The sequence below is a fragment of the Macaca mulatta genome, chromosome 11 (assembly GCF_049350105.2).
Source record: "Macaca mulatta isolate MMU2019108-1 chromosome 11, T2T-MMU8v2.0, whole genome shotgun sequence".
In the NCBI taxonomy this organism is placed as follows: domain Eukaryota; kingdom Metazoa; phylum Chordata; class Mammalia; order Primates; family Cercopithecidae; genus Macaca; species Macaca mulatta.
Window position 1 is genome coordinate 33,739,553 of NC_133416.1, and position 14,507 is coordinate 33,754,059.

General features: G+C 45.4%; 1 protein-coding gene and 1 pseudogene across 10 annotated transcripts in view; both read right to left on the reverse strand.

Annotated features, from left to right (window-relative positions):
• Nucleotides 1-11,095, reverse strand: part of DENND5B (DENN domain containing 5B) — a 208,577-nt gene extending 197,482 nt beyond the window's left edge. For all 10 annotated transcript variants that reach the window (XM_077953825.1, XM_077953824.1, XM_077953827.1 and 7 more), the window contains exon 1: nt 10,788-11,095. In XM_077953825.1, coding sequence (XP_077809951.1) covers nt 10,788-10,914 — 127 coding nt within the window. In that variant the 5' untranslated portion in view covers nt 10,915-11,095. The remainder of the gene's footprint in view (nt 1-10,787) is intronic.
• Nucleotides 11,096-14,000: 2,905 nt separating this feature from the next.
• LOC114671250 (U5 spliceosomal RNA) lies at nt 14,001-14,110 on the reverse strand (annotated as a pseudogene).
• Nucleotides 14,111-14,507: the final 397 nt, after the last annotated feature.

Below are 14,507 nucleotides of genomic sequence, written 5' to 3' on the forward strand. Positions count from 1 at the left end.
GGAAAGGGGAAAGGGAAGGGAAGGGACAGAGAGGAAGAAGGAAGGAAGGAAGGAAGGAAGGAAGGAAGGAAGGAAGGAAGGAAGGAAGGAAGGAAGGAAGGAAGGAAGGAAGGAAGGAAGGAAGGAAGGAGAGAAAGAGAGAGAGAAAGTAATGGGGAAAGACAGTCCCATTTAATCCCATACATAGGATTAAACTTTATAGAAACAAAGAGAACTGTACTGGCTGACTGTGCCCAAAGCTGATGTAGGTGCCATGAAGAACAAATCTGTATATGCAGTTTCCTAAGATATTCCTTTAAAACCACAACTGAAGCTACAAGTGCTCTTTAGTACAACCACTTTCTGAAATTTCATAAACACCATCCATCGTTTATGTGCTCAACACTTGACACTAGTTTATAAATAAATAAGACATGTTTGCTTAAAAAAAATCAAAGCCTTGTTGGTACCTGCATGCTTGCTTGCATATAACTGGTTAAAAAAAAAAAAAAAGGTTAATTTTATTTACTGTATCTTATTTAAAGAGGGAAGGAATAGGCTAATATATTTTGTAGTTAGCTCTTCACAAAGTTGTTAGATACCTTTTTTAAAAAGTCATTTACCCATTCTCTTGCTTTTTCATCAATCTCAAGTTTCCCATTTTTAAGGAAACTCTAGCTTCCATTTTAGGGTTTTTATTTATTTTATTTTATTTTTAATTTTTGAGACAGGGTCTCATTCTGTTACCCAGGCTGGAGTGCGGTAGCGCAATCTCAGCTCACTGCAACCTTGACATCTTGGATTCAAGCGATTCTCGTGCCTCAGCCTCCCGAGTAGTTGGGATTACTGGCAAACCCCACCACATCCAGCTAATTTTTGTATTTCTAGCAGAGACGGAGTTCCGCCACCTTGGTGAGCATGCTCACAAACTCCTGACCTCAAGTGATCCACCCATCTTGGCCACCCAAAGTGCTGGGATTACAGGGGTAAGCCACCGCAGCTGGCCCATTTTAGCGATTTTAAAACCCACACATAGGCCAAGCATAGTGGTAATCCCAGCACTTTGAGAGGCCAAGATGGGCAGATCCCTTGAGCCCAGGAGTTCAAGACCACCCTGGGCAACACAGATCCCATCTCTACAAAAAAAGATTTTTTTAATTAGTCAGGCATGGTGGTGTACACCTATAGTCCCAGCTACTTGGGAGGCTGAGGTAGGAGGATCACTTGAGCCTAGGAGGTTGAGGCTGCAGTGAGCTGTGATCGCAGTACTGCACTCCAGCCTGGGCAACAGAGCAAGATCCTGTCTCATTCTTGTTATAAATAAACAAATAAATGTAATATTTTTTGTTATAAACAAATATCTACAAGTTTGAACCTTATTCTAAATACAAAGGAAGTTATTAGAGAATTTTAAGTAGAAAAATATTATTCTAAGATCTCACTATTATTTGGGAACTGGCAGTGTCATCCATACTACAGTAATAATCTAGAGATTAGCAATGGTAATTTCAAACAGGAACCCCTGGGTCCTTAAAAGTCCATGAAGATAATAATTGGGAGTCCATTAATTGACATTAAGATTTCAAAATTCTTCTTAAAAATTGTAGCTTTCGGCCAGGCACAATGGCTCACGCCTGTAATCCCAGCACAGAGGCAAGCAGATCACCTGAGGTCGGGAGATCGAGACCAGCCTGAACAACATGGTGAAACCTCCATCTCTACTAAAAATACAAAAAATAGTGGGGCGTGGTGGCACATGCCTGTAATCCCAGCTACTCGGGAAGCTGAGGCAGGAGAATCACTTGAACCTGGGAGGCGGAGGCTGCGGTGAGCCGAGATCGCACCATTGCACTCCAGCCTGGGCAATAAGAGCGAAACTGTCTCAAAAAAAAAAAAAAAAGTAGCTTTCCTGGAAAGAGAACAGTATAAACTAACTGATTTTCTCCCTTTCCTGATGGCTGATTTTGTAATTCCTTAATTGCTCCTCATGTGGTACAGTTATCCTTCAGTATCTGTGCGGGATTGTTTTCAAGACTCCCAAGATGCTTGAGCCCCTTACATAAAATGGTGTAGTATATACAGATAACACAAGCACATTCTCCCGTACACTTCAAATAATCTCCAGGTTAGTTACAATACTTAATACGATGCAAATTCCATGTAAATGGTTGTTATGCTGTATTGTTTAAGGAACAATAGCAAGTACAAAAAACTTGTACGTGCTCAGTACAAATGCAACCACCATTTTTGGTTTTTATTTTTTTGGAACACTGTATTTTCAATTTGATGACGGTCGAACCCACAGACGTGGGACCCACACACAGAGGGCTGACTATACATGTGGTATGTACTGGTCCTCTTGTTCTATGACATTTAGGATTTTTTTTTTTTTACGGATAAACTTAGTTTTTTTACTCAAAAACAATTTCAGACCCCAAGGGTGGTAGTTAGAAATCATTCATCTCATTTAACCCTTTTCAAGACAGACAAGAACACTGATGCCTGCAGCTGTCATAAGTGACAGGCCAGGACTGGAATCTCAGCTTCTGACTGTGTATCCAGCTCTAATTGCTGTACTCACTGCCCTGCCAGCTATGGTTTCACAAGCATTCATACATTCCTTTAAAAAACTATAAACTCACCTAATAACAAATTATTTATGCTAAGAAATAATAAAACCCAGTAAGAAGAGCAAGAGTTTTTTTAAAAAGTTAAAATTTCATAGTAAAAGCCTTTATATAGTAACACCTTATCTTTAAAAATATTCATTGACAAAAGCAAAAATATCATTAAATATATACTCTTCTAACTCCCTGATGAATGAATGAAGAAATGCATGCAAGAGAAATTAGTAGTGCTAACTAAAGAAGAAACAAGCTAGGTCAGGTCATAAACGTCATAAAGGCCCAGTAGTGTCGCCTTTAGTATCTTTACCATATAGAGGAATAAAAAAATAATTTCATTTGATGATAAGGTTACCCATTTGGGATCTCTATACTGGTAGATTTTACAATCTGTATGATACAGCATATGTTACTAGGAAGACAGCAAATACACTGGTTATGGGTATGGATGAATTACATCAAGCAGACCTTCAATCTAGGCTTCTTTCTTATTATATGAACTGGAGTAAAGTACTTAAATTCTCTAGACTCAGTTTCCTCCTGTGTACAAAAGAGAAAACAGGCCGGGTGCAGTGGCTCACACCTGTAATCCCAGCACTTTGGGAGGCCAAGGTGGGCGGATCACAAGGTCAGGAGTTTTAGACCAGCCTGACCAACAACATGGTGAAACCCCATCTCTACTAAAAGTACAAAAAGTAGCCAGGCGTGGTGGTGCGTGCCTGTAATCCCAGCTACTCAGGAGGCTAAGGCAGGAGAATCGCTTGAACCTGGGAGGCAGAGGTTGCAGTTAACAGAGATCACACCACTGCACTCCAGCCTGGGCAACAGAGTGAGACTCAGCCTTTTTTAAAAAAAAAAAAAAAAAAAAAAAGAGAGAGAGATGGGCCGGGCATGGCGGCTCACGCCTGTAATCCCAGCACTTTGGGAGGCCGAGGTGGGCGGATCACGAGGTCAGGAGATCGAGACCATCCTGGCTAACATGGTGAAACTCCGTCTCTACTAAAACACACAAAAAAATTAGCCAGGCGTGGTGGTGGGCGCCTGTAGTCCCAGCTACGCAGGAGGCTGAGGCAGGAGAGTGGCGTGAACCCCGGAGGCAGAGCTTGCAGTGAGCCGAGATCACGCCACTGCACTACAGCCTGGTTGACAGAGTAAGACTCCGTCTCAAAAAAAAAAAAAAAAAAAAAAACGAGAGAAAAAACAATGCCCCTAAGGTTGTTGTCTGGACTGAATGAGGTAATGACTACGAAGAATTTAGCACAGTGGCTGGGTGCGGTAGCTCACGTCTGTAATCCTAGCACTTTGGGAGGCCAAGGCAAGCAGATCACCTGTCAGGAGTTCAAGACCAATCTGGCCAACATGATGAAACCCCGTCTCTACCAAAAAATACAAAAATTAGCCGGGCATGGTGTCACGCACCTGTAGTCCCAGCTACTCGGGAGGTTGAGGCACAAGAATTGCTTAAACCTGAGAGGCGGAGGTTGCAGTGAACCGAGATCACACCACTGCACTCCAGCCTGAGCAACAGAGCAAGACTGTGTCTCAAAAACAAACAAACAAACAAACAAACAACAACAAGAATTTAGCACAGTGTCTGGCATGTGGAAAGCACTATAAATATGTTAGCTATTTTACTATTACTATTTCATCATAGATTCTTACAGAACAGAGACCATCACTTATGTATGTAGTCCAGAATCTAACACACTGTAAGCATTTAACATTAAATAATCCAAAATATAATAGTTAGTTATGGTTTTACCAAAAACAAAATTTAGGTCATTATTAAACAAAAATGCTAAGGATCAGGCATATGGTACACGTTTCCTAAAGCGTCCTGTATAGAACCATCTCCACCATTCAGTAAATTATAGAAGAGGAAAATGTTTTCTCCATATGAAGCTTTACGGAAATCATGACTAACAAAGCATTGTATTCTAGATATTTACTTTTATTACTCTGAAAGTATCTGTGACCAACAGTGGAAATACAAGGAAAAGGATGTGCACAGGAATTTCAGGACAGTCTGTCTTAACATCTTAGCAGCAAACAGAACTTGTACTCCTTCAGGTTCCTTTCTCTCTCCCTGTCCTCTTTTCTTTCCCTTTCTCTCCTCCCACAAAGACACTATTTGTCTCACCCTCTTCCCCTCTCTTGTCTTCCCAGTTGTCTATGCTGGTGTGTCCTGCATTAACAAAATGTGCCATAAGCCTGAGCCTTGGGGTTATCATAAAGAATTTAGCGTCACTCACTTTGGGGCCAATTTCACTATAAAGAGTTTCATTTCCAGTAGATTTCCAAAACTGAGTGATCATTATACCACAGCATCTTAGTCTGTTTTCGTGTTGCTATAAAGAAATACCTGAGGCTGGGCAGTCTATAAAGAAATGGCTCAGCCAGGCATGGTGGCTCACTGCCTATAATCCCAGCACTTTGGGAGGCCAAGGAGGGGCGGACTGCTTGAGCTCAGGAGTTTGAGATTAGCCTGGGCAACATCTTTGTACAGATGGCAAAACCCCACCTCTACAAAAAATACAAAAATTAGCCAGGCATGGTGGCACACGCCTGTGTTCCCAGCTACTAGGGATACTGAGGTGAAGGACTGCTTGAGCCCAAGGAGATTGAGACTGCAATGAGCCAAGACTGCACCACTGCACTCCAGCCTGGGTAACAGCGGAGGCTCTGTCCCCCACTCCCGCCCCTCCCCTCTCCCAAAAAAAAGAAAAAAAAAAAAAAAAGAAAGAAAGGAAGAGAGAGAGAGAAAGAGAGAGAAAGAGAGAAAAAAGAAATAGTTTGCGGTTCTACTACGCCAAAGGCATGGCACCAGCATCTGCTTCTGGTGATGGCTTCAGGCTGCTTCCTCTCATGGCAGAAGGCTAAGCAATTAGCGATCACATAGCAAGAGAGAGGAAAAAAGAGGGTAAGGGAGGGGTGCCAGACTCTTTTTAACAATTAGCTCTTCCGGGAACTCACAGAGGGAGAACTCACTCATTACCTCCAGGAGGGCACCAAGCCATCAACGAGGCATCTGCCCCTATAACCCAAAGATCTCCCAATAAGCCCCACTTCCAACTTTAGGAATCAAATTTCAACATGAGGTTTGGGGACAAAGAGTCAAACTAGCACACAGCAACCAGATCTTGAATCTTCTTTGGCCTCATTAAAATGAAGGCTGATCCCTGTACTACTCCTTCCCCAGCCCCCGAGCTACCCGGAGCAGACCTTCCAAACTCCCAGGAATCTACTGTGAGCCTAGGATGTCAACAAAGCTAACAACTGACACAGTACCAATGGTATTTGGATCAGGGTAGCTTCTATTCCACCTAAGCCTATACACCCGGCCACTGTTTTTAAAAGACACACTTCAGCACAGTCTTGACTATGACATTCAGTTTGGAATAAGGGCAATCCTGAAATGCTTGTTGAATGAGTCAAGCTCATCTTTTTTCTGAGCTTAAATAGAATAACTACGGAGCATAGTGCACTGGAACCACCAGGCACTGGTCAGGTGTCTACTGCTGATCAAATGTAATCTGAGAGGGCCCTTAATCTCTGAGCCTCAGTTTCTTTACCGTAAATATGTTTACGGTCCCTTCAAGAACTAATGTGACATATTCTGTCAGTCTCGACTAAATTTTATACTTATTTGAATTCAGATCATGGTCCCACTGTCTCTACGCTCTTTTGAAAACCACACCCAATACAACCAAAGCTAAAAATAGCTGCAGAGAGACACCAAGGAAAAGATCTAAACAAAGCTCTATGGCAGAGAGCTCATCTATCAGACTTCAACAACTATTAGGAGGGCTGAATCCAGACTACCAAGGGAACACTAAGAATATTCTGGTCATCACATAATTTATAGACTCATATGTAAACTTATATTCATTCCCTTATTAAACACTGTGTACTGTATATAAGACACTATGAAAGAGACAAACTCCCTGCTCTCTTAGAGGGCCTGTATATTTATGTCACTTAATAAAGGCCTTATCATGTCCTTCATTTTCCCATTGCTCAAAAGATTGCTGTAAATTAAGCCATGTGTATTCCTATAGCCAGGTTTTAAAGGAAATAAGAGCTATAAAATAAGATTTCAAAATGATGTCTGCCTTCCCTGACATCAACTAATTGCATGATTTACCTCCATTTATACCTCCTTTCTTCTATATGCAATAAAGAATTCCGCTTTGAAACTTTTTCCTTATCTTTAATATTTAAAGGAAATTTAAACATTTCTCCCAAAGGATATTTTGTTTATGGACAAAGTGCCTCTTGAAAATATACAATGAGTAGGAGAAGCATAACAACTAAGATGTGGTACAGAAAGGACAACAGGTAATATGAGTATATCAGTATATACATGTGGACATCACCATAAAGTTTCTAAGTCCTCCATTTTTAAATATATTTTTATGTATATAGTTAAATTATTTTCAGCTATTAAGAGATCTATGTATTTGAGATGAAAGAAGTCTTTTCCATTGCTGTTTAAGCTGGGTTTTACTAGGAGTGTCTAAAAACTATTTGAAGCCTTGATAAGTTTTATTATAAGGTCTTAGTCTATTTAACTGTTACTGTCTTTACTTTGATTTCAATGTCCCACCACCTGCAGTGTCAATTCTAGGAACATGCATATGTTAAGAAAGTCTATGAAGCAAACTGGTAGAATTTATGTTTAATAGAAGTCAATTAAGACCTTCTAGAGGCAGGGTGACAACTTGCTAAGAAAGTGTGATAAAGACAGATCAGCTCCAGCAAGGCAAAATAGAAACTTAACTATCATTAACTTTGAAATTAATGCAGCAAAACAGAAACCACCTTCTGGCTCATTTGCCTAACACAGTTTCATGATCCCCAAATGTTGCTCTACAGAAATAGTCAAGAAAATTCTTAGTTGAGAACATGATACGACATTCTTCTGTTTTCCTGCCATGTCACTATCCATACTCCTCAATCTCCTCAGTTGTCTCCTCCTCATTCTCCCCACCTATGCATGCTAGAATGGCCCCAGGGCTCAACCATTTGAGTGTCCTCCTCTCTTTTCTATCTATACTCAACCCTCAAGTAATTTCATCTAATTTCATGGCGTTAAATTTATACCTACAGTCCAGATCTTCCCCCAAGAGATGTCTTGTCTATGTGACATCTCCATTTGAACACCTAATGGACACCTCCAACTTAACACATCCAAAACTGAACTGATTTCCAGGCTGATTCTCCACCAGTCTTCCTATTTCAGGAGAGAAGCTTACAACTGTTCAGTCCAAAAATCTTGGAGTCATCTTTGATCACTTTCTTTCAATATGACTACCATATTCATAGATTTCATACATATTCATACAAATCATCAGCAAATCTCATTGGGTCAACCTTCAACATCTGTCTAGAATCTGAGTCCTTCCTGCCACTTCACCAAGCCAACAACATCTCTCACCACAAACACCTTTTTTTTTTTTTTGAGACAGAGTCTCCCTCTGTTGCCCAGGCTGGAGTGCACTGGCACAATCTCAGTTCACTGCAACCTCCACCTCCTGGGTTCAAGTGATCCTCCTGCCTCAGTCTCCGGAGTAACTGGGATACTGGACTCCTTGCTGTTACCAGTACAAACTAGGGACTGTCCCACTCAGGGTCTTCGCACTTGCTGTTTCTTCTGCCTGCAATGCTGTGCCCCCAGGTGATCCATCTGGCCTGCTTCCTCACCTCCTTCAAGGCTCTGTTCAAATGTCACCCTCCCTGTGAGGACTTCCCTAAACCATCTTATTTAAAATCACAACCCCACCATCCTACCACTCTGCTGACATGTCCCTAAATCTACTCCCCTGCTTTATTTTTCCTCATAGCACTTATTAACATCTGGAGAACTATATACAGTCAGCACTTCATGTGGACTCCACATCCACAGATTCAACCAAGCACAGATTGAAAATGTAGTTAGCCCTACAATAGCTGCATCTGTAGTGAACATGCACAGACTTTTTTTCTTGTCATCATTTCCTAAACAATACAGTATAACAACTATTTACATAACATTACAATGTTAATAGGTATTATAAGTAATCTAGAGATGACAAAGTGTATAGGAAAATATTCATAGGTTATATATGCTACACCATTTTATTATAAGAGAGTTGAGCATCCGATGATTTTGGTGTGGGGGACACTCTAGAATCCATCACCCATGGTTACGGAGAGATTATTGTATTTTCATTATCTCTTTACACTAGAACGTATGCTCCATGATGGCAGGGATTTCTGACTGCTTTCCTCACAGCTGTCCCCAGCGCCTAAAAAACCAACTACAGATAGACGCTTTCAAAACTGTTGGATGAATGCTACCGAAATATTACCAGGCAAAATACATTATTACCTGATTACATTAAATATTATGAGAAGCAGAAATCCCAATCACCCACACTCACAGTTTTGCAAAAAGAGACATCAGAGTTTGTTTCTTAAAAATGCATTAAAGTCTGATGGTATTGTTAACGTCATTCTCACTGTGCCTAAAGAGTCCTAGGTCACACCTAAAAGGTACTGTTTTAGCTTCAGGAAGCAAATGGAGAAGAAAAAATACAGGCTTTTTTCCTTTCATCAGTCATCACTGACAGAAGGCCTCCAAGTGACTCTGGTGCCACAAATGTTTAGGATCTTTAGGGAAGAAAGGAGTCTAGAAAAATAAGAATATTCCTTCACCAAGTTTGAGAAGAATCTCCCCTAATCTCTCTGCAGACATTTTTTCTTCATATCCTTTGACAAAGCCATTCTTAAGATGTACATGAAATCTTAGTTGAAGAAACAATGTGATTACATAATTACACATACAGAAAAACCTGGTATTCTATTAGTTCTCCAAAATTTAAAACTAGACTTACAGTTTTTGTTGAAAATGTTTTGTGTTTCTACCTCCAAAGAATATGAAAAAAAGAAAATGTTTTGCTGTGAAGCTGAGTTAAGAAAAAGATAGCCAAGACGTGGGTTGATCGGACTGTATTTTAAGGCTTAACAGTTTTGTTTACTATTGTTTATTATTTAATATATTCTTCCCAGTCTCCCCACCCCCACCAAAGGAAAAGCGAAAAATTTACGTTGGTGCAATCAATAAGGAATTATCTGTCCTAAGGAAGTTGTTCTGAAAGGCTATGACCTAAGTCTTTAACACTGACACAAAGTTCAGGCGGTAGATGTCACTTCTCTCACCCATTTAACGACAACAACATATCAAGATTCAGATCCCGCGGAGGCAAGCGGAAAGGAACATGGGTGAAAAATGAAATCAGTCGTTTATCCCCGGCCTCCTCTCGACACTGCGCACTCCGCCGCCCCTCCATTGCCCTTTAACGGCCCCTTTTCCCCGCATCGTTTCCCCAACACAGCCCCGCACTGCGCCATCAAATGAATCAAGCAGAGGGACCGGTACCCCTCCGGGAAAACCAGGCACTAACACACGGTGCACCCAAGTGAGTTTAAACTCGGGAACAGTGTAGGCAGTGTCAACAAAGCGCGGTGCTGGATCCCGAGCGTCCAAAGGTCCCCGTCAGCTCCCAGACGCGGCCAAATCCACAGGATTCCAAAAGGTGACTTGGCCGGCACCGCAGAGCGGGAGGCGGCGCAGAGGGCAGAGTCCACGATGAAGTCCGACCGGCCTCCGCCCCGCGCTCGCACCGCACGGCCACCGGCGCCTCCGCGGACTCTACCCCCGCGGCAGCCGAGCTGAGTCCGACTCCCCCTCCCCCAAGAGGCCCGAGAGCGGCGTCACGTGCGGGGCCGAAACTTCGCGGCCGGGGCTGGGAGGCCGGCGGGTGGGAGGCGGGCACGGCGGCCGGGGGGCAACCCGCGCTCCCGGTGAGTCACTGGCCGCCTCCGCGTGCGGCTGCGGGCGAAGGGGCCGACGCACCAGGCGGGGACCATGCCCTTGGGGCCACCCCCGCGCCCGTTATTAATAACCCAGCGCCCGGAGGCGAAAGCCCGGGTGGGCGCAGCCGCACAGCCCGCACGCGGAATAAATAACAATGTCATTAAATCGCGCCCGAGCGCCCGTTCGGCCAGAGAGAGGCGGGGGGACGCCGCTGGGAGCTGACTTTGTCTGGAGCCCGCACCCCGCCTCCCGCGCGTCCCCGCAGCGTCCCCCGCGCCCCTGAGGGAACCCAGCGCCGCCTGAGGGAACCCAAGCCCTAGCCTTACCCGCCAGCTCGTCAGGCTCCAGCCCGCTGTCCGCGTCGATCCCGCACAGCACGAAGTAGTGCGCGAAGCGGCAGGCGGCCGGGGAGGAGCCCGAGCCCGGGCCGGGCGCCGCGCCGCTCCCGCTCATCCCGGTCGCGCTGCTCTAGTGGCCGCCGCCGCCGCCCGGGAAGGCTTTCTGTGGAGGCTGCCTCCACCGCTCCGGCTGTGGTACCTGCGCCCGCCCTAGGGCGACACTGGCGCGCCCATGGCCGCGCAGCCGCCTCTCGCCGCCGCAGCCTGCCTCCTCGCTCGGCGCGGGGGAAGCGGCCGCGGGCTCGCGCGCGGCGGGTCCGGAGCCCGGCCAGGTGGGGGAGGGGCGCGGGGGGAGTGTCGCCCTGAGAGGTCCGCGCCGCCGCAGCTGCGCTCGCGAGCTGAGAGCCGCCGCGTCTGGCGCCCGCGGGTCAGCTGAGCGGCGCTCGGGCTGTGGGAGCGCGGGGCAGGCGGGGGCACCGGGGCTCGGCGCGTGCAACGGTGAGGGGTGGGGGGCGCGCTCGCGAGGGGCGGAGGCGCGCGCTTCTACCGTGCGCGCGCGCCCAGCGGGCTAGAAGGCCGAGCCTGGCGTGGGGCCGCATTCATGCCCACCTGCTCCGGCTGCGGCATCGAGGGCGACCCTGCACACACCCCTCCTCGCCCTGGCCAGCCGATAAGAGGGCTAGTCTCAGTGTGGGGGGTCTGTCTTCTAAGGGGGATGTCACCCATCCTAATTTTTTTTAATGCAGCTTTGGGGAAGGTGAACAGCCACTCTGAGATCATTTCGCATAACGGTCTGAACCATCTTCTTTTAAACTGTGACCTGTGTGGGGGGTGCCTGTCTCACTTTAAGTCCCTCCCTTCCGATTTACAGGCCATCCTTCCTCAGTGACTTAGTGATAAGTCAACGGTGAGGGGGAAAAAACACAACTCAATACCCACAAAGCGTTGAGACTTCTAGAAGGAGTGCAGTCACCAACCCCCGCCTTCTGTCATTTATCCTGACATTTTCCAGGTCAGTGTAAATAGCCCAGGCGCTCCAGTTCCGCAGCCCTGTACCCATGCGATGTTATCGGCTCTCCCGGCAGGTAGCAATCGGAGGCTAAAGCAACAGGAATTAGACCCTGAACTCTGCTCCTCCCAAGGGCACGGCTTTCTTGCCCTGCTCAGCTCTGTCTTTTGCCTCTTCGGAAAGAGCTCGACAACCACTTCTTTTTCCTTTGAAAGGAAACTCACTGGGCTCAGTGGCTCACGCCTGTAGTCCCAACAGTTTGGGAAGCCCAGGTGGGAAGATCCCATGAGACCAGGAGTTCAAGACCAGCCTGGGCAATATAGGGAGACTCTGTCTCCACCTAAGTGAAGATAAAATTTATTTATTTAAAAAAATAATGTTTTTAAGAGACGGAGTCTCACTATATTACCCAGGCTGCTCTCAAACTCCTGGGCTCAAGCGATTCTCCCGCCTTGGCCTCCCAAAGTGCTAGGATTACAGGCATGAGCCACTGTGCCCAGCCATGTAAGTAAAAATAAAACTTAAAAGATAGAAAACTGAATCCAATTCATCTCCACATGGCAACGCCTTCCACACCACTCCCTGCTTTCTTCTTTGGGGATTTGGGGTATCTACCACCAGACACACAAGCAAACCTTCCAGAGAGGTTGCCTGAGAGAACCTCGATTATTTGACTGAATAATATTCTTCCTGGAAGATAAATGTGCATGCATACCATCATTTAATGTAGCTTGTATCTTCACTTTCTTTTTTCAATTTTGAAATGGAAGTGGCTGGCCACGTTGGCTCAGGCCTGTAATCCCAGCACTTTGAGAGACGGAGGCAGGAGGAGCACTTGAGTTCGGGAATTCAAGACCAGCCTGGGCAACATAGTGAGACTCTGTCTCTATAAAAATAAAATGAGGCCGGGTGCAGTGGCTCAAACCTGTAATCCCAGCTCTTTCGGAGGCCAAGGCGAGAGGCTCACTTGAGATCAGGAACTCGAGAGGAGCCTGGCCAAGATGGTGAAGCCCCGTCTCTACTAAAAATACAAAAAATTAGCCAGGTGTGGTGGCGGGCGCCTGTAGTCCCAGCTACTCCGGAGGCTGAAGCAGGAGAATCACTTGAACCTGGTAGGCGGAGGTTGCAGTGAGCAGAGATCACACCACCACACTCCAGCCTGGGCAACAGAGCAAGACTCTGTCCCCCGCGCCTCCCCCCACCCAAAAAAAAGAAAAGAAAATACAAGAAGAATCAAGAAATCAGGGTGAGCCACAGTCTGGGTAATTTACCTTTAGGTCCTATTGCACCCTGTACTTCTTCAAAAACACTTGTAATGACTTTTCTGTGTCTTCTTAGCTGTGCTATAAACTCCACAGAGCAAGAGTTGGACTCTGTGGTTCTTCACTTTTCTGGTATGTAGCAGAACTCTGGTCCTATATAGCCCCTCAATTTATATTTGAGTGATGAAAGAAGGGTGGTTATCTAGGTAATAACAGGTTGTTGATGCTACTAGGAAAATATACAAACTTTAATATCTGTAACATTTTTTAAAAAATAAGCCCTGGGCCAGGCATGGTGGCTCACACCTGTAATCCCAGCACTTTGGGAGGCCGAGGCGGGTGGATCACATGAGGTCGGGAGTTCAAGACCAGACTGGCCAACATGGTGAAACCCTGTCTCTACTAAAAATACAAAAATTAGCCAGGTGTGGTGGTACATGCCTGTAATCCCAGCTACTTGGGAGGCTGAGGCACGAGAATCACTTGAACCCCGGAGGCAGAGGTTGCAGTGAGCTGAGATCATGCCACTGCACTCCAGCCTGGGTGACAGAGTAAGACTCAAAAAATAATAATAAAAAAATAAAAAATAAATAAAAATTAAAAATAAATAAATAAAAATAAGTGCCACATATGCAAGGCCTCAAAAACTTGGTCAGGCCGGGCACAGTGGCTCACACCTGTAATCCCAACACTTTGGGAGGCCGAGGGGGGCAGATCACCTGAGGTCAGGAGTTCAAGACCAGACTGGCCAACGTGGTGAAACCCTGTTTCTACTAAAAATACAAAAATGAGCCTGGCATGGTGGTGAGTGCCTGTAGTCCCAGCTACTTGGGAGGCTGAGGCAGAAGAATGGCTTGAACCCGAGAGGCGGAGGTTGCAGTGAGCCAAGATCACACCACTGCACTCCAGCCTGGGCAACAGAGCAAGACTCCGTCTCAAAACAAAACAAAACTTAGTCAGAAACTCAGAATTGTTCCTTTCCACAGAAATCTTTAGTAAAAGACAAAAGATGTATACGATCTGAAGAGAAACCAGAGTATGAACCTAATTGTGAACACTTTAATTACTCTTATACAATATTGCTTTTCCTTGCGTAGAAAGTACTGAGATGCATAACATTTCATTAGTAAGGAAGGAAGTGCCAGGCTATCTGTTGGTAGTGACTTCTTACAGAATGTTTGTTAGATTCCAAGCTAATCAAACAAACACAGTTAAAAAACTGTTTTACTGTTTGCACTAGCCAAGGCACGTCAGTTTTTTTTTTTTTTTTTTTTTTTTTGAGACGGAGTCTCGCTCTGTCCCCCAGGCTGGAGTGCAGTGGTACAATCTCGGCTCACTGCAAGCTCCCCCTCGCGGGTTCACGCCATTCTCCTGCCTCAGCCTCCCGACCAGCTGGGACTACAGGCACCTGCCACAGCGCCTGGCTAATTTTTTGTA